The 19191-nt window shown below is 36.3% G+C and overlaps 1 protein-coding gene across 6 annotated transcripts; it reads right to left on the bottom strand.

Annotated features, from left to right (window-relative positions):
- Window positions 1-254: 254 nt before the first annotated feature.
- On the bottom strand, window positions 255-18273 carry LOC100256904 (uncharacterized protein C630.12). Of its 6 annotated transcripts, none has more exons than XM_010651011.3 (16): window positions 18102-18273; window positions 10406-10501; window positions 10183-10324; window positions 9400-9459; window positions 9143-9321; window positions 8770-8902; window positions 7965-8639; window positions 5053-5149; window positions 2896-2955; window positions 2697-2797; window positions 2487-2521; window positions 2315-2372; window positions 2004-2078; window positions 1769-1926; window positions 1409-1675; window positions 255-977 (listed from the first exon to the last, which is right to left on the bottom strand). In XM_010651011.3, the coding sequence occupies exons 3-16, from the start codon at window positions 10318-10320 to the stop codon at window positions 728-730; spliced, it is 2286 nt and encodes a 761-aa protein (XP_010649313.1). In that variant the 5' UTR covers window positions 10321-10324; window positions 10406-10501; window positions 18102-18273; the 3' UTR covers window positions 255-727. The 6 variants fall into 6 exon arrangements, with proteins under 6 accessions (XP_010649313.1, XP_010649314.1, XP_010649315.1 ...); XM_010651012.3 differs by having other exon boundaries at window positions 10406-10473; window positions 18102-18238; XM_010651013.3 differs by lacking the exon at window positions 9400-9459.
- Between the last annotated feature and the right edge of the window lie 918 nt (window positions 18274-19191).

The raw sequence follows: 19191 nt of genomic DNA on the forward strand, positions 1-19191 counted from the left end.
CGGATTACGTGGCAAGGAAGAAGTGAAAAATCTAGAAGTTCATCTATCATCACCTGCCTCCTAATAAGTAGTAAAAGATATTTTTCCCACCATAAATGAAAATCAAAATTCATGTGTATTGGGTGGGTACCTCTGTTCTTACCTAGTGCAAGAGGATCACTATCTCCGTCTGCATATGGCATTACAAGTAGCCATATATCCTGAATATATTTCAAGGTCATGCTTTTGGTTTTTCTGATATGTTTGCTCTCATGGGCTTCAACCAAACTTGTTATACAAGGGCAAATTTTAACAAACACCTGATCAGAAAGTCTTCCACATTCTAGGCAAGTGGAAGTGGCCTGCTGTCCTGAAGCAACCCATTAGTCTCAAATCTTTGAAACAAGAAAAATGGTGAACTAACATGATACATGCATCATCCTTATCCTACCCTTAATATACCCTCTAAACAATTAAGCCCAAGCCCCTTCAAGGTGGGGCCCACATGCGTGCCACTTGGTAACGCTAATGTCATAAGGTGGACAAACCATTGGCAGCACTAACCATACTGGGGATCAAGTTGGCTGAAAATAGTAAGTCCAGTGGAAGAAAATATGTGGCTCAAGCTCATCCTTTCGAAGCTTTAACTGCTTGAACCTCATGCAGCTCTTTAACTATAGTGTGGGATCTTTTTATGTATTGTGCAGGAACCAACCAATGAACCAAGCTAAAATATTCAGCTTTGATGTTATTGCTCAGTCCAATCCTTGAAAAGCAACATCATGTAAAGTGGGACGTTCACAGCAGCAATGACTGTAAGCATTCGTAGTGTACGCATTAACCTACGAATCACCTTCTTTGTCCTTGATTTACTTGCTCTGGGTGGTAATTTTGCCATCATATCCAATTCCACATCCATGTTCATGTCCACAGCTGTAGAGAGCTCCGTCTCCTGAGAGATCTGCCTTTTAGCTGTTGACCGCATCACAGCATTACCCCTACAGCAAAATAACTCATATATAACATCTTAGTGTAACTCAAGCACCTTCCACTACTTAAGAACCCATTACTGCTGAAACACCTTTTGGTGGACAAGGGACCTAGTGATAACAGCCTGCACCATTTTAAGCCTACTATTCTCTACACATGTTTTATTAGGAGAACATAAACTATGTACAGACAGTAATATAAAAGATGATTACTAATGCAAAACCAATTGAAGTGGCCCTAGTTCATGTATGCCTACTGTTCTAGAGTTGGTGTGTGATCGTGTGCAGTACATCAGATACATTAGTCATGGATATATTATTTTACATGCAAACAGAATTTTATCACATTGAAATCATTACCGTCATGCACATTAAGGTAGATGCAGCACAGCATTAAACTCACATTCACCACAAAGTGAGAGTGAACAACCTAAGCTCACCTTTCTGACAAACCCCTCTCACTTGAGCGTGTAAGAGGGGCCTTGGAGGTTTTTTTGACAAGATGCATGGATCCTTCTGCATCCCAAATCATTTCGTACTCACAGTTCTCATCTTCATTTTTTTCTTTTGCTCCACTTCTGAGGATGTTACTACTTATTAGACTTCTGGTATACTCCATGAAAACCCTACAGTGGCGCCAAGAGCCCAAGCCATTTGTTGGCCAGAGGAGGAGGGCAAGAAGGGTCAGAACAAATTGAAAAAGATACCTGAAATGTTTTGGGCAGTGGAGTTCAGAACAAGAGTCTATAACAAAAAGTAAATAAAAAGCATGACTATTATTCATCAAGAAGGTGAATTACCATATATAAATATGTGTCTGCATGGGAAGAAAGCACAGCTGAGTGGAGATTGCATCTTGTAGACTGGAGTCATTTTGTATTGTATCATTACTTGCAGATAATAGCATGAAAGATGGATACAAGTTCCCTTGCTGCCAACTTATAGTCCCCACAGTATGCTGCACAGTTTGACCAATTGAAAGTTATACCATCATCAACTGCAAATTCACCTATTACCCCACTATCAGACACCAACCTCCATTACAGGCCCATGCTTTGACATGTGGGTGACTGTACACTGATCATGATCATGACCAGACAGGATGAGTACCTGCACACAGGACAAGAGCTCCAACTTAGCCATTCTGAGTGATGTGCAACACAATCCTCTAGTTTCAAGAAAAATGGCCACATTCAGCCATTAATTACAAGTATTCATTCCACTGCCACACCATTAAAAGGGGTGTGTTGGAACACATCAACTAGGGAATACATCATTTTTGTTTTCTTTAACCATTTTTTCCCTTCTGATTACAGAATGAATCAAGGAGTGGAAAGAAAACCTACAGGTCTGAGCAAGTCCAGCAAGTACTTTGATTTTTCTTCAGTTATATAATTCTGGTACCTGTCTGATTGGATCAACCATCAATCTGAATTCCCAATTATCACAAGCCAGTCTGTACAAAGCTAATTTAATTTTAATGTGGCCATTACAGAAGAAGTCAGACAGGAAGCTTACACTATTTCTTGATCGTGAATAGCACGAAAAACTCTCTGAACATGAAGAAATTAGTGCAAGTAAGTTCAGTTTCTGATTGAATGACTTAAAATCAGATCACAATTGTGTCTGAAGTGATAATCTTACCAATAACATATACATAGAAAAAAATGACATTTATCAAGGAGAATATGCTTTCAAAGTCTCTGTTAATGCAGAACCAAACAATACCTGATTAATGACTGGGGAATAACGATAAGGACCACAGGTTGTCCAGTCCGGACGATACAGCGGAATATGGGTTAAAAGAACCCTCGGATTCAAGTTAACATCTAGACACATCCAAAGATTTTTATGATTATTTTTTCCTAAAACATTTAGAAAGCACTAACCTAACGATATAAAAATCAAACAAGGCAATATCACGTACCCATGGAGACATTTTTGATAAAATCCCAGGATGCAGAGGTCAAGCTTCCTTGTGAATGCCCTGCAGATGAAACATCCAATTGTTTTTAATAAACTCTTTGTACTACAAAGATCAATTGGTTCCCAACAAGTAGAGAAGCCATGATACTTGTGCCTATGCTAACAGATCAAAGCAAACAACAAAATAGGATTACTTATATGCTCCAAACCAAAGTAGTATTCATCACACCAGCTATTTTTATAGCTGGACACTCGATGCCCTATCAAGAATTTTATCAAATTATGCATGGATTTAATTACTGTAGATATATCATATCCATCAACAGTCCAGGCAATATTAGAATGACCAATTTGTTCCACAAGTCGTGATATAAAAGTTAAGATCAACCAAATGGTACTAGTTGAGCATGAAGGTGCTAGTAGTGCTGCACAGGCACTTTGATATCCATAATCCAAGATTATCAATATCGTAGAACTCAAATAAGTTTAATCATCTGAATATGTACTATCATCCTCAACAGATGTTATTCACCTGACATCGTTGTACCAGAATATCTTCTTCATGCAATATTATACCATCAATTGTTATGCATATCCTCAGTTGGTGGTTTGCTAAATATATTTGAACATTTAGTGATTTCTTAATTTGCTTTGAATGGGGTATAAGTTTTTCTTTTCCTTTTTTCCTTGAGTTTATTTTACATTTGAAAGAACTACTGTCTAATCATTGTTTTGACTTACTTTGCACCAAAAATACATTCAGTTGACAATAAGCATGAATGAAGGATATATTTGACCATAGTTATAAAAGGCGTGCTTTAAGTATGCTTAGGCTCAAGGTGCAACCACTACCTAGTTATAGCGCTTTGCTTGTTAAGATATGCACCTCTACTTGAATAGGTATGTCTTGTCTACATTACTCTTCCATTTTAAACACTTTCATTTTTTAAATTTATAATTGTATATTGAAATTTATATATTTTCATCACTTTTTTATTGAATGTTTTTTTTTTAAATGTTTGGAATCTTAAATTTTTTATTAATTGGATTAGATTTTGAATCATATTTTGTAAAATTGATGCATCCCAAGTGGCATTTTAGTTCACTTAGGCACACGCCTTGTGATATACCCAATGTTTTAAAAATCGAATTGATCATTGAACTAAAAAAATTATTGATTCACGATTCAATGGTTAGACCAATGGTTGAACTAATGATCAAATTGGTGAAGCCATAAATATATAGTTTATATTTTATTAAAATTTAAAATAATTTTAAGGAATTAAAAAAAAAAAAAATTAAGAATCAATAATATTTTTTTTTTCATCTTTTATATAAAATGTATTAACATTTTAAATTTTATTAAATAAAAACAATTATAATATTTAAATGTGAAAATATATAATGAAAAAGGAAGAAAAATCATATTATGTAATTTTACACACACACACACACACACACATATATATATATATATATTATATTTCTTTTTTACAATTCTTAACACAGACGGAAGAGCAGAAAATTGGTTACTTTACTCTTACCTTAAATCTGCATTCCAAGGTTCAAGCCTTCTTTTTGCATGTTTCAATGCTGTTTTTTCTTTAAATCAGTTACTATACTAATCCCACATTGGAAATTGAAGGAGATGAAAAGAGGTTTAAAATCCTCATTCATCCATTGTATCATCACTGTCCTCTGGGCCGTGATGAAAGGTACAATGCATGGCCTAACAACAGTTGCAAGCCCATTTTGCCAAAAAAAGAAAAATGAAAAAATAAAACCAATGGGGGAATTAAGGTGAATTGAATTGTCTTTGGTTTGGGCTGATTCGACAGTCCAACAGCCGGTTTATTCGGTTCAATGCCAATCCAATGTCCCTTGGCTCAAGAGGTGAACCGGACCGGATCAGGGTCCAATTGACTGTTGAACTGGGCGGTTTAGTCCGGTTTTTAAATCATTGGTTGTGCCTAAGCAGTGGGAGACTTCGGCACCTTAGGTGCACTTTGCATCTTTTAAAACTATGTATTTGACCCCTAGGGCCAATAACTTAGAAGTTCTTTTGTTCCCCCATTTTTTGTCAAGCAGATGTTCCCTAAATAATTGGAAAAAGAGCAGCAAGGACCAAAGTTAAAGAGTTAAACACTTCCTTATGTACCATCTAGAGTTTGAGCATCAACAACAACGAACTCCACTTTTCCAACAGTAAATCGGTAGTTCCTGATACCAAATTCTTGTTCATAGCGCCTGACAACCTGTACAAAGATAAAAATAAAAGCTGACAAACAAAAAAGAAATATTCGTGTGAATCTAGTAAGAATTGAACCTATGAATTTGCCAATTATGAGCTGGGTGCTTTAACCATTCATCCATGGAATATAACAAACAAACCAACAACTCAATGAGGCATGAGATCCTCAAGAAATCTTTTAAAGTCATTGCAACATTTTTAGCTAAAATATCTACCAAATGGCTGGCCAGGCATGAAATCCAGTGAAAAGAACAATGAAACTCAGAAGATGGATTCAAAATCCTGGGCAAAGAAAAAAATTCCACTTCTAAGGGTCTTTGAGATCACCATGATATAACTATTGCCGAATTGTACTTTTATGGCGCAAAAGTCTCCAATAGCTTAGGCACAAGGCGTACATGACCTAGGATGCATATTAATTTTATAAAATATGATCCAAAATCTACTTCAATCAATAAAAAATTTAAGAAATTCAAATATTTAAAAGAAGCATTCAACAAAAAAGTAATGAACTTATATAGATTTTAATATACAATTAGAAATTTCAAGAATAAAAGTGTTTAAAAAGGAAAAGTAGATGAGACATGCCTCCTTCAACAAGGTGCATGTCTTGGTAAGTGAGATGCTATAACTAAGGAGTGGTTCAGCCTTGCGCCTAGACAGAATCACCCTCCATACCAAATTACTGAGGCCTAAAACATTTGCTTGGCTTGAGCCCTTGAACAATTCTACTTCCTCTTCATTTATCACTAAAGCTGCCTAGCATGCATGGAAAAAAGGCCTAACTGCTCCTTCACAAGATGCCCCGCTCTCCTGGATCATCTAGAAAACAACCCTCACAGTCAAGCTTTAGGTAGCCCATCAAACGAAAAACCCACTTAAAATGCACTAGTGTAGCCTTCTATGGTCAAAGCAAGGAGGAAAAAAATCCAACATAATTACACACAAATAGTTGCTAAAAAGCTTTGAGGAAACTGACTACCAAAGAGGAGAATGACAACACCACGTTCTAAACTGATTCCATAGGCCTCCATCTGTTTTCAAAAATCCTGGGATCTATCTCAAGCAGATAACCCAAAATAAAGTAAATGCACCCATTAGTGAAAGAATCCTACTCTTAGGATTGCCTTGAAAGAACTAAACCAATCATTTATCATATCAGCCACCTCTCTATGAGGTATGCAATCCAAGATAGCAAGTTCAGGAGTCCATCCTAAAGCTCCCTGTTTGCTGGACATTAAAAGATAAGGTGATGTGTTATTTCACAACTTCCCAAGCACAACACCCACCACAAAGCACTAAGTCTCTATAAACTTCCTCTACTGCAGCAAATCATCAGTATTGGCCCTTCTGTTAGCCACAAGCCAAGGTATGCTATTACAAATTTTTATTTTCATGGAATTAGCTAGGGAGGAAATCATTGGCTCCTCATATTTGGTTAAAGCTAACAAGAAAAAATAAGAAGAGAAAACACCTAAGGAGGGAAAAACTAAACTCTAATATCCAAGAGAGAAAGTGACAAATATATAGCCAATATAGAATACACATTAGAATATTTTTTTATTTAAATATCAATAATTAAATTCCCAACTTTCATGAGGAGGATAAACCTTTAGGTTCCCAATATCCAAGACTATTTAGAGTAGTCATGGATAAAAATATTCTTATTTCTTCAATTCTCGGATCTACTTGTCCCTTTTCATTGAAATTTTATTTTCGCCGCAACCTATCCGATCCTGAGATAGAAGATTTAGAAGGCCTCATATGGTCACTTGATTGTCTGCATTTGTAATTTTCGGTTCTAGATGCGAGATCCTGGTCTTTATCTTCTTTAGGGCTCTTTACAGTCAAATCTTTTTTTCTTGCCTTATCCCAATGTTCTGGTTCTCCTCCATTTTTCCCTACTAAGTTTGTTTGGAAATCCCAAGTCCCTTTCAAGGTCAAGTCCTTTGTCTAGTTGGTGGCACACAAGAAGGTAAATACTAATGACTTGCTACAACTGAGAAGACCCTACAAAGCTCTTAATCCTGATATTTGTAAGTTATGCATGAGGCATGGAGAATCAACTGATCATCTTTTCCTACATTGTTCTTTGACGATGAGGTTATGACATAGATTATTTCAGTTAACCAAGATGGATTGGGTTCTCCCGAGGAGCATTTCCAACATGCTGTCCATCGATTACAATGGCTTTGGTTTATCGAAGAGAGGGATAGAATTGTGGCAAGCTGCGTGCATAGCTTTAATTTGGATTGTGTGGCAGGAAAGAAATGCGAGGATTTTTGAGGATAAAGTAAGAAATTTAGAGAATCTTTGGGATTCTATTCATTTCCTTACTTCTCTTTGTGCTTTTTGTTCCAAGGTTTTTAAGGGGACTCCCCTTATAGTGTTACAACTTGATTGGCTAGCGGCGTGTAATTCCTTTGGGTTGGTCTAGTCTAGAGAGTTTGTTCGTTATCACATTGTATTTTCTTGTTTTCGTATTCTTGTAGTTTGGTTTTCTTTGGTGGGAGGATTTCTTATCCTTCTCTTGTACTCCTTTTTTCTATTAATATTCCTTTGTCGTTTCCTATCAAAAAAACAAAAAAAAAAAACTTTCATGAGGAGGATATGTGATATTCTCTTTCGACTGAAAAAAAAAAGAAGAAAAAATAGAAACTTGTATTTTGGTTATCCTATCAGCTTTGGGGTAAGTTAGCAAACAAAATATAAGGATATCACCTATTCTCATGAAATTGGGGAGTTTAACTTGTGTTTTGAATTTTATTTTTGATAGGTATAAAGACAAATATATTAAAAAGTGCTTGGAAGAGGCGCACCAAGGCACTCAAGGCCTCCCACCTCCCGGCCTGTAGGAGAAAGAGGCCTTGATACTGCTTGGCCCACCAGCCCCACTTGAGCCAAAATAGAGGCCTAAAGACCATTCCCTCAACCTGCCCACCAGCCCCCAAATCTCTGCTGTAGGCAGAAAAAGGTGTGCCAACTGAAACTTGAGCAATACACAAACGATTCTTGGGCAGCTCCAATCTTTTTGCACGCTTCCAAACCTCAATCCCCACACTCCACTCTGTGCGTGGCCTCCCCTCACAATCATCCCTAACCTCCATTACCCTGCAACCCTCCGTTGAAATAACCACCAACACCCATGGTGGGATCTCCCACCATGACTCAAGGACAAAGACTGAAGACTCCACCACCACATGTAGGATCCCGGGGACCCTCCTTCTGTTGGAGATGACCAGAATTCTTGCCCATTGTAAATGGCGTCTCTCTGTTGTATCCATATCCACAGCCACAAAACCTCCACGAGCATCACCCACCCTCGTAAAGAAGTCCTTACCCCACAAGTGCAATGGTAGTCTAATCAATCTCACCCAGAATTCTTTTGCATAGGCCCCTTCCCTGAAACAACCAGCTTCAGGCCTCCACCACTCCAGTTGCAATTTCTTTCCTTCAAAAGAGCAAACACCCATGCACCACACCCTAAACCAGCACTGGTCCATGCAACATGGTTGTTATTTAGCTTATTCAAATTTGAACAAGCAAGGAACATTGAAAAGTAAGGAACATTAACTTTTGAGAACAATTTAGTGTATATTGCTGGGAAATAATAGACCAACATACCTCTGGCTTATGAGAGAGGACACTTGCATAGCCAATGTCATGGTTTCCACTCAGGTGGTATACTTGGATGTTTCTTTTTCCTTGAGTCTTTAGATCAAAAATATGTTTAAAGCGACTCGAAGATTCCTTCCATCTGATCAACTAAAGAATGTTAAGTGCATTCCAAAGTAGAAAATTAACAAAAATGATGGTTTAAAATATTGCATACAAGTTCCTTGACTGTAAAATACAGTGGCAGGCAAAAGCAAAGTGAAGTTATGTACAGTACATGAAAGGATGACATAGAGGAAAATAACTTATTTGAAATGCTTTTGTTTTTTGTTATCTATTTGTAATTAGGTAGTTCAAGTATCAAGAAAACCTCTGCCCTTACTCTTCATCTGATAGACTAGGCCCCCCATCAAAATAATCACCCAAAAACAAGATGGCATCAGGCTTTAAAGGCAAAATAGATGCAAGAAATGCTCTGCGCATGAACAAGTCGGTGTAGAACTGCGAAATCTCAAGAGCAAGAGATTTTGGTGGAAGACCAAGAGAGGTTTTGTCCATGAGCTGTTAAAGATGAGAAATCTATATCAGAATATAATGCAGAGATAGAAAGAGAAAAAAAATGAAATAAAAGACATTCACCTGTGGATCTGCAACAACAGCAATTTTCACATAATTACCTGGATGTTGTGCTTCCATTGCCTAACATTATGAGTAAATTAAATGTTAGCACCTAGACATGCTTGCCTCCACTTATACATGGGTTATTATCATACTAGAAGTTTTATACAGCACTGCTAAAACCACTTTTCATCAAATCCTATCACCAACTTCCCTTTTTTTCTTTTTTCATTTGGGATGAGGGTGAATTGGCATTATCAGGCTCCTTTGTCCCCTTTGAATTAGGCAAACCATGGACCCTTGTGGCCAAGACCACTTGGGTCACTTGATACAAGGGAATTGAGTTCCTAATCATGCCTTTCGTTTGGTTGGTGAGGTTTTCCTGGGTATAGCTAACTTCTATGAACACTCAGAAATGCTACATGGCCTCTCTAATTGAACAAAAACCAAAGCAAAGAACAAGAGAGGAAACCCATAGCTACTTAAACCCTTCAACAATTGAGTCCTATTACATTATATAGTGATGCTATCAGAGGCAGCACTTTAAATCATAAACTTTGAGAGTGAGAACCCTATGCTATCAGGGTTTTGAAGCTCCAGATTGGTTTGAATTAGCAAAGGTGTGTATGATTAATACAAAAGGTTGCCAGAGAAAAAAAAACCATGGCAATCACAAATTCCAAAAACTATCAATGGTCCACAGCACACGCTAATTACAACTAAATTTTAGAAAGTTATTCCATTCATTAGTGTGGAAGTGGTGTCAGGTTGAATTCAGAAGCTCCCATGTCCATTAACTATTACCGAGGAGGATAAGGACGTGGATCGGAGAAGAGGAGGCCATGAACAAGACCATATAGATGGCACCCAAAATGTCAACATCTCGCCGTAAAGAAGGCTCACCACCCACAGGATGCAGAGCAACATTGTCAGATTCCACATTTTTCTGCCAGAACATCATTTGATTCATTTTGTCAGAGCAGAAAAATACATGGATACAACTGCTGATATGTGTGATCATGCTTACTCATAAGATGAAGGCAGGTGCCTTAATCACTAAACCAACACCAATGAACTCCAAATAACACCAGAAACCTGAATAAAATGAGGCAGCAAGTAAAGCCTATAAAAAAAGAGGTTAGCAAATAAAACCATATGAAATTATATTATTGCACAAACTTTGATGGAAAGAACTCCATTAACGATTAGTGAGGATGTATCATTCTAGTCAAATATGTACTAAGATATATAAACCTAAAGAATGCAATCAAATGAAACATGAACAGAGACATAATTCATATGATTGATGTTGGAAGGCTAAGAATGATTAATATTGGGAGAAGAGATTAAGAAACAAACACATACTAAAAGGACAGGTATTATTAAGAAGAAATTCAACTTGTTTCACCCCTTCTAGCTTGACACAATGGTTCAATTAATAGGACAAAAACAAGTTCATTTCCTAATAAAATGCCTCAATAAGAGTGACTAAGTTATTATTATTATTTTTTTTCTTTTTATAAGTGTCTAATAAAAAGAAGCATTAAAGTAAACCAAAAGGCCATACCAAGTGGAAGGATACACAAAAAACAACTCCCACACATTGCATAAGCTCAACCAGCCAATAAAGTCCATCATGAACAAAGAACGATTTCCTATCACTAAAAAAGATTACACATAAATTATTGTTTAATTACTTGATCCACTTTTTCAGTATTCAGAAACACTCCTTTATATCTTTCCTTCCATATAATCTAAAATAGGCATGAGGGAGTAGCTCCCTCTAAGTTCTCTACCTCCTTTTCCCAACAAAGGATCTATGCCAGTTCAAGAGGGCATTCCTTACTGAGGAGTGCATTACCCACTCTATTCCAAACAGAGTAAATAAGCTGCCACAAGATGACTACTTTCAAGCAATAAAGGAGGATGCGGTCAGCCATTCTTCTTGTTTTTTTGATAAGCAACCAATATATATAAAACCTGAAGATACAGTGGCAGGCAAAACCTGAAGATCTATGATTTACTGTTTGGGACGAAGAGGATTCTATGATAATGTGATGGTTATGGAATTCAATGTTGCCCGAAATCAGCGAAACATGCATGATCTTGGCAACTGCTCGTGAAATTTGGGAAACCGTTTGGCAAACGTACTAAAAAATACAAGATGCCCAAATTTATGAACTAAAGGTTAAAATCTCAACTACAAAAACTCGGTCGGTTATTGAGTATTACAATGTGATGAAGAGTCTATGGCAATAGGTAGACTATTATCAAAACATTCAAATGAAGTGTAGCGAAGACGCTGTGATGCTTTACAAATTTGTTAAAAGGGAAAGACTTTTCATTAATCAGACTTAATGTAGAATTTGATCAAGTTTAGGTTTAGGTACTTAGGGGAAAAAGTCTTATGATCAATTAATGAAGTGTTTTGTATTATTCTTGTTGAAGAAAGTTGACGAGGGGTGATACTTGAACTACGACTAATGGATGGATCAATCATGATTGTAAAGGAAAAGAGTGGAGGAGTTAAGCCAAATGGTACGAATCAAAATGTTACCATGAAGCAAGGAGGACAAGAGTAGATGAAGAACTTTAATAAAGAAGAACTGTGGTGCTCATATTGTAAGAAAGCACATCATAGCAAAGAAAAATGTTGGAAACTTCATAGAAAACCACAAGGTCTCAAGTGCCTCTAGTTTATCCTTTTCAGGCGCTTAGGTAATTGACTTAGGAGCCACAGACCATATGGCCTCTTCTTCTCATCAATTCTCCACATATAAACTGTGTCCTAGTAACAAGAAAATAGGTATTGCAGATGGTTCTTTGACCATAACTGTTGGTTAAGGAAACTTATAAAAAAAAAAAACTGTTCGTTAAGGAAAAATTAACCTGTCAACATCACTTGTTCTCTTGAATGTACTCTATGTACTAAAATTGTCCACTAATCTTGTGTCAATTTACAAACTCATCAAAGACCTAAATTGCAAAGTGACTTTCTTCTCCACTCATTGTATTTTTCAGGACCAAACCACGGGGAGGATGATTGGGCATGTTAAGGAAAGAGACGAGCTTTACTATCTTAAGAGATCAAGTGAAAAGTTGAAAAATGTGTACCAATCTTCTTTATCCTTTCAGATCGAGTATTCGATTTCCAATAAGGAGCAAATATGGTTCCATCACTTCCGCCTTGGACATCCATCCTTTAGTGTGCTTAGGACAATGTTCCCTTTGTTATTTAAATCTATTGATGTAGATAGTTTTCATTGCAATGCTTGTGAATTTGCTAAGCATTGTTGTGTGTCCTTTCTTTTAAGCAACAAAAGGTGTTCTATTCCATTTACCTTGGTATATTGTGATATTTGGAATCCATCTAGAGTTCTAAATGTATCCAAAGCTAGATGGCTTGTTTCCTTTATGATAATTGCACAAGAATGTCTTGGATTTTCCTCTTAAAACAAAAGTCTAAAGCAAGCAATGTTTTTCCCATATTCAATAACATGATAAAAAATCAATTTAGGATTTGCATTAAAAAAGTAAGATCCAATTATGTACCAAAATCCTTTTAAGGTGAGGTTGTCCCCACGAACACGATTACGCTCTTGATTAATCAATCAAATTCCATCTAGAATGCTTGGTTTCAAAAGCCTAAGTATCCTATCTCAAACTTTGAGGATTTTCGGGTGCATGTTTATGCTCATAATCGGAGTAAACTTGATCCAAGAGCTTTGAAATGTGTCTTTATAAGGTATTCTTCTACACAAAAATGATACAAATACGCTCCTTGGATGTAACCTTTGTTGAAAAAGAAAACTACTTTTCACATCCTTATTTTCAGAGAGAAAAACCAAACATCGAAGATAAGGATCCATGACTTCTTGAATTACCATCTTCAGTCGAAACACCATCCAGTCCAACCCAAATCTTCCTGAATTATCCCATCTAGCCAAAACTAGGGATGGAAAAGTTTGATATGATCTCGCCAATACAAATTGAACACAACACAGTTTTCACAAGTTTGTATCGAGTATAATTGGGTTTGTGTCAAATTCATGTCGACCTACATAACTCATTTTTTTTTTTTTTTGATATGTAAGCAAAGGTATTGCATTAATAAGAGAAGCTAAAATAGCGACCCAAGATGTACAAATGAAAGAAACTCACCATCTTTCAACTGAAACCACAAAAACTGACCACCCAAGATGTACAAAAAGACCTCCCTCAACGGGAACCCACCCAATCAATGAAATTTATTAACGTCGTAGGACAATCTTTTATAAACAGTTTGGGTTAACCTACATAACTCATTTAACAAATAGGTGGTTTTTGGGTTAACCTGCATAACATGAATTTGACCCAAATTTACTCATTTAATAATCTCGTCGATTAACCTAATTATAACTTTAAACTATTTAATCCATATTCGTTTCATTTTAAATTCGTTTTTAAATAAAAAGGTTAATTGAGTCATAAATATGTTTGGTCAAGACATTAATTATATAGACTCATATAAAACCTACCTCAACCTAATTATTAAATAGGATCTAATTATTAAATGAGTTAAATAGGTTATGCGATGTGCTACCTATTTAATAATTAGGTAACATTTGGGTTTATATTTTTTATATGATTATTATTCGTGTCAAGTTTGGGTTGACCCATGTAGCAGACTGCTTAGGCTTTGACATGACACAAGATAAACGCAACCCATCAACACAAATTGCCACCTTTACTCGAAAATACCTTTGATTAGTCCAATCCAAATCTTCTAAATTCAATTGAGATGACCGCAGATTAGTCTAGTCTAGACAGACAAAGGAATCGAGTCAATTTCTTCATCAATTAGATCACCATTGTTACAAAATCACTATAGGTTTACACAACAAGGAAAAAGTCAGTTTCCAATTGAATGCATGCTCAATCATCCAAATCAATGTGTAATGAATTTGTCTTTCCTATAAGTTTAATTCATCCTAAAAATAACAATGATCTTGACTTACCCATTGCTATTAGGAAAGGTACTAGGACGTGTACCCAACATCCAATGTCTCATTTTATGACCTTTAATAAATTTTCCATGGTACATAAGAGTTTTCTTACCCAGTTACGTACCATAGCCATCCTTAAAACCTTAAGTGAGACACTTAGTAATGAGAATTGGAGACAAGTCATGAAAGTAGAAATGGAGGTAGTAGAGAAAAATGGAACATGGGAGATTGTAGACTTTCCAAAAGGGAAGAGTGTGGTTAGCTGTAAATGGGTGTTTCACCATCAAGTATAAGGCCAATGTCACTTTAACGCTAGAAGGCAAGATTAGTGGCCGATATCCACAAACCTATGGGGTTGATTCTCTAGAGACCTTTACACTTGGGGTGAAAATGAACAATGTGAGGGTAATATTATCTTTGGCGGCCAACTTTGTGAAGGAGATCATATGCTATTTATAAAACATATAGATTCAGGGGGGGTTAGTATTTTATTAGTATATATGGATGATATAATTGTGACAGAAATATGATCCAAAGGAAAGAGAGTACCTCAAATGATATCTAGCAAGGGAGTTTAAAATAAAGGAACTTGCGAAATTAAAATACTTTCTAGGAATCAAGGTTGCACATTTGAAAGAAGGTATCCTTATTTCTCAAAAAATATGTAATTGATCTTCTAAATGAGATAGGGAAATTGGGTTGTAAGCCATCAAACACCCATATAAAGTCAAATCACAAGCTAAGAGAGGAAATAGATGGTATGGTGGTTGATCGATGTATGTATCAAGGGCTTGTTGCAAGGTTAATTTACTACTCACACACAAGACCGGGCATTGCATATGCCGTGAGTGTTGTGAGCCAATTCATGCAGAATTCAAAAGAAACACTGTCTTCAAGCAATGTATCAAATTCTGCACTATCTTAATGGAACTTTTTTTTTTTTTGATAAGTTCTACACTATCTTAATGGAACCCTAGGGAAAGGGCTATTGTTTAAGAAGCAAATGGAATTGAGCTTAGAAGTCTACACGGATGTAGATCATGCAGGATTGATCATGGATAGGAGATCAACAAGTTATTGTACATTTTTTGGAGGAAACTTGATGACTTGGAGGAATAAGAAACAACCTGTAGTGGACAGCAAGTGCAAAAGTAGAATTTACAATGACACACAAGATTTGTGAGTTACTTTGGCTTAAGATTATTCTTAATAATCTTAAAGTCAAGTGTGCGTATCCTATGAGATTATGTTGTGACAATAAGTCAACTATCATCATAGTTCACAATTCGATGCAACATGACCAAACGAAGGATGTAGAGGTGGATAGATATTTCATAAAAGAGAAGTTGGAAAGTGGCCTAATTTGCACACCTTATATATCAACAAGGCAGTAACTTGCTGATATTCTAACCAAAGGACTAGTCAATTCTGTGTTTCAAGGAATAAAACAAGCAAGATGGGAATGGATACTCTCTATTCACCAACTTTAGGGGGAGTGTTAAAGAATATTGGGTCCTTTTAATTTAGGAAATTATTGTATGGTTAGGAGAAGTCAAACCTTCTATATATTAGGAGTGTTCGTAATTTATAAGGACGGTTGGAGTTACTTTCAATGTTAGAATCAATTTCCAATTTAAGTTTTGAATTTCCTAAATAGGATTATGTAACAAGATAAATATCTGCCATAAGTCTTCTTCTTGAAATAAGACGGTATTAGAATTTCTCACAATAGATTTTGCTACCATAAATCTTCCCAATTGCTTTTGCACTTTAAAGTTCTCTCAACCTTTTTATGATTTATCAGTTATAATTGATAAAATTAAATTCAATTGCACTCCAAAGTTCTTCTTTTCTTTTTCTAAGATAAGAGATTTTACATTTATTTTCCTCTTCCTTTTCTTCAAAAGGCTTCCATTTACGTTGGGATTCATTAACAATATAAGAGGTACCTTTTATGTTTCGATGGTAAAAATAGTGACTGTTTATTCAAGTCAAATATTTTTTTATACATAATTGTACAAGATAATGTTTTGATGGGCGTTTAACAAGATATATAAAAGACGTCAATCAAATAGTGGGGGGCGTACCCAAGATAATCTTCTCAAATAATTAATTTTATAAAAATTCTACCTTGAGTTGTGGTCCAGAATGAAACCTAGAATTCAAAATTTTCAATAATAACATTGACAAGTTGAAAGCATTCAAAGGGAAAACCTAGCCCACTGATCGGTTTCCAAGTACATACAGCAATATAAGGAGACAAGACTTTTGTTCTCATGTAATTTGTCATCTTTTGCTTCCAAAAAAAAAAAAAGAACAATGAAAAATAAAAAAGGCCCTCATTAGTGTGAATTTGAAGTAAAGTGGTCTTTTTCTGTATTACCAAATCTTTTTTTTTTTTGATAAATAAAGACTTAAATTGAAGAAAGAGAGCCGCCATGAAAACGGCCCAAGGTATACAAGAAAACAAACCTCCCTTTACCACCAAGGCTCAACCAAAAGAGTATTGAAAGAACCTTAACAAGTACCCAACCACTCAAAAAATCCTAGTAAAGTCAGTGGTCAATCATCTACAAACAACTTAGACTTGGACCATAGAAAACAAATAAACTCCCTTTTCAGTTTTTGAATAGAAAAAACCTCATAATTGAAAGTAATGTTATTCTTGGCTTTCCGTACCATCCAAAACAAGCACAAAGGACTTGCTTGCGAAACCTTCTTTTACTTTTTGGTCACAAAAGAACCATGCCAACCCAGCAAAATATCTTTAACCGACAAAGAAAGCACCCAAGACACCCCAAAAAGTACAAAAATCAGCTCCCATAAAAACCCTCGTCATTTCACAATGGAGCATTAAATGATCAATGGATTGTCCAAGGCACAAAAAACACTGATTTGCTAAAGACCAACTGCATCTCTGAACTTGATCCAAAGTTAGAATTTTACCCCACACTGCCTCCCATGCAAAAAAACTAACTTTGGGCTGGACGCAAGAAATCTAAATTCTGCTCGTTGGAAAAGACTCACCCAAGTTGGTTCCAAAACATTGTAAAGGGACTTAACAGTAAACTTGCCACTCTTTGTCATTGATCAAATCAAAGTATCTTGGACATCCCCACAAACTCTCTGCCTCTGCAAAAAAGCCAGAAATCTCTCCATGCAAACCACCTCCCAATCATTAAAAGATCTAGAGAAACAAGGAGTCCAACCCTTGCCCCCCACCAGCCATGGATCCTTGGAAGCGGATAAAGCAAATAACGAAGGAAACACCACACACAATAGGTTATCCCCACACCACCTATCCTTCCAAAAATGTACCCTCCACCCAATTCAAAAGGGGAAAATTTTCCCCGTGAAAATTTTACAATTCAAAAGTTCAATTACTTTTTCCATTCTTTCTCTACATCTAACCTAAAAATATTTTTATAAAAGCAAACATTCTCAAATATCAAAAACAGTTAATCCAATAAAAAATTCAGTAATCGCAACATTTCCCAAGGCTGTTGAATGAAAAACCCTAGAATTCAAAACTTCCAGAAATAGCATTCCCAATTTATAAAGCATTTAGAGTGAAATCCAACCATCTGTTTGGTTACCAGAAAAATACAACTTCGAATTCTCCAACCCTAAATGGTGATTCAATTTTTTTTTTCATTCTCATCATCTTCTCAGCATCAAACGATTGCATACAACGTGGAAGCCGATTGATTGAATTGAAAACAGAGATTGGAACGATACCTTGGAATTCAGTGATCGACCGAGACGCAGCGTTCGGAGAAGGAACGATACAGTGCACTGGTGTAAACAGAGATCAAGACACCAGCAAAAAAAAAAAAGTGCCGAGGCAAGTAAACGGGCCGGGGGTCGGGCCTTCTATGTTGGGTTTCGCCTCGGACAGCCCATCATTTAATATACAATTAAATTTGCTAAAAAAAGTAAAATAAAAAAAATGGCTTGATGGATTTTCTTTTTCCTTGTATTTTCACACCAATTTCCTCGATAATATGTATGGATTATTTTTTTTTTAAAAAATTAATGCTTTGATAAGGTTTGGGCCAACTTTTGCATCATATTAGAGGCTAGTTGGGTTGGCCTTCCACCAAAAATTTTTCTAATCAACTCATGCAAGACTTTAGGTCAATTCCAATGCCATACCCATTTAAAATTTTAATAATTTTAAATGATAAGGTAAAGAAATTTGGATTATAGTGATCAATTTCGATGCAAACAAAAATTTAATTCTTTTGAACAATCCTCGTTCCGGGTTCAGGGTTCAAGGTTTAGGGCTAGGGCTTAAGGGTTTAGGGGTAAGGTATTAGGGTTTAGGGCTTAGGGTTTAGGGCTTAGGGTTTAGCGTTTAGGGTATATGGCTTAGGGTATAGGGTATTAGGATTTTAGGGTTTAGGGTTTAAGGTTCAAGGTTTAGGGTTTGGGCTTAGGGGTTTAGGGGTAAGAGATTAAGGTTTAGGGTTTAGGGGTTGGGGTTTCAGGTTTGGGGTTTGGGGTTTAGGGTTTACGGTTTAGGGTTTAGCGTTTAAGGTTTAGGGTTTGAGGTTTAAGGTTTAAGGCTTGGGGTTTGGGGTTTGGGGTTTAGGGATTGGGGTTTAGGGTTTGGGGTTTAGGGTTTAGGGTTTAGGGTTTGGGGTTTATGGTTTTGGGTTTTGGGGTTAGGGTTTAGGGTTTGGGGTTTGGGGTTTTGGGGTTAGGGTTTAGGGTTTGGGGTTTGGGGTTAGGGTTTAGGGTTTAGGGGTTAGGGGTTAGGGGTTAGAGTTTAGGGTTTAGGGTTTTAGGGGTTTAGGGTTTAGGGTTTAGGGTTTTGGGTTTAGGG

This window comes from Vitis vinifera, chromosome 4, assembly GCF_030704535.1.
Source record: "Vitis vinifera cultivar Pinot Noir 40024 chromosome 4, ASM3070453v1".
NCBI classification, from domain to species: domain Eukaryota; kingdom Viridiplantae; phylum Streptophyta; class Magnoliopsida; order Vitales; family Vitaceae; genus Vitis; species Vitis vinifera.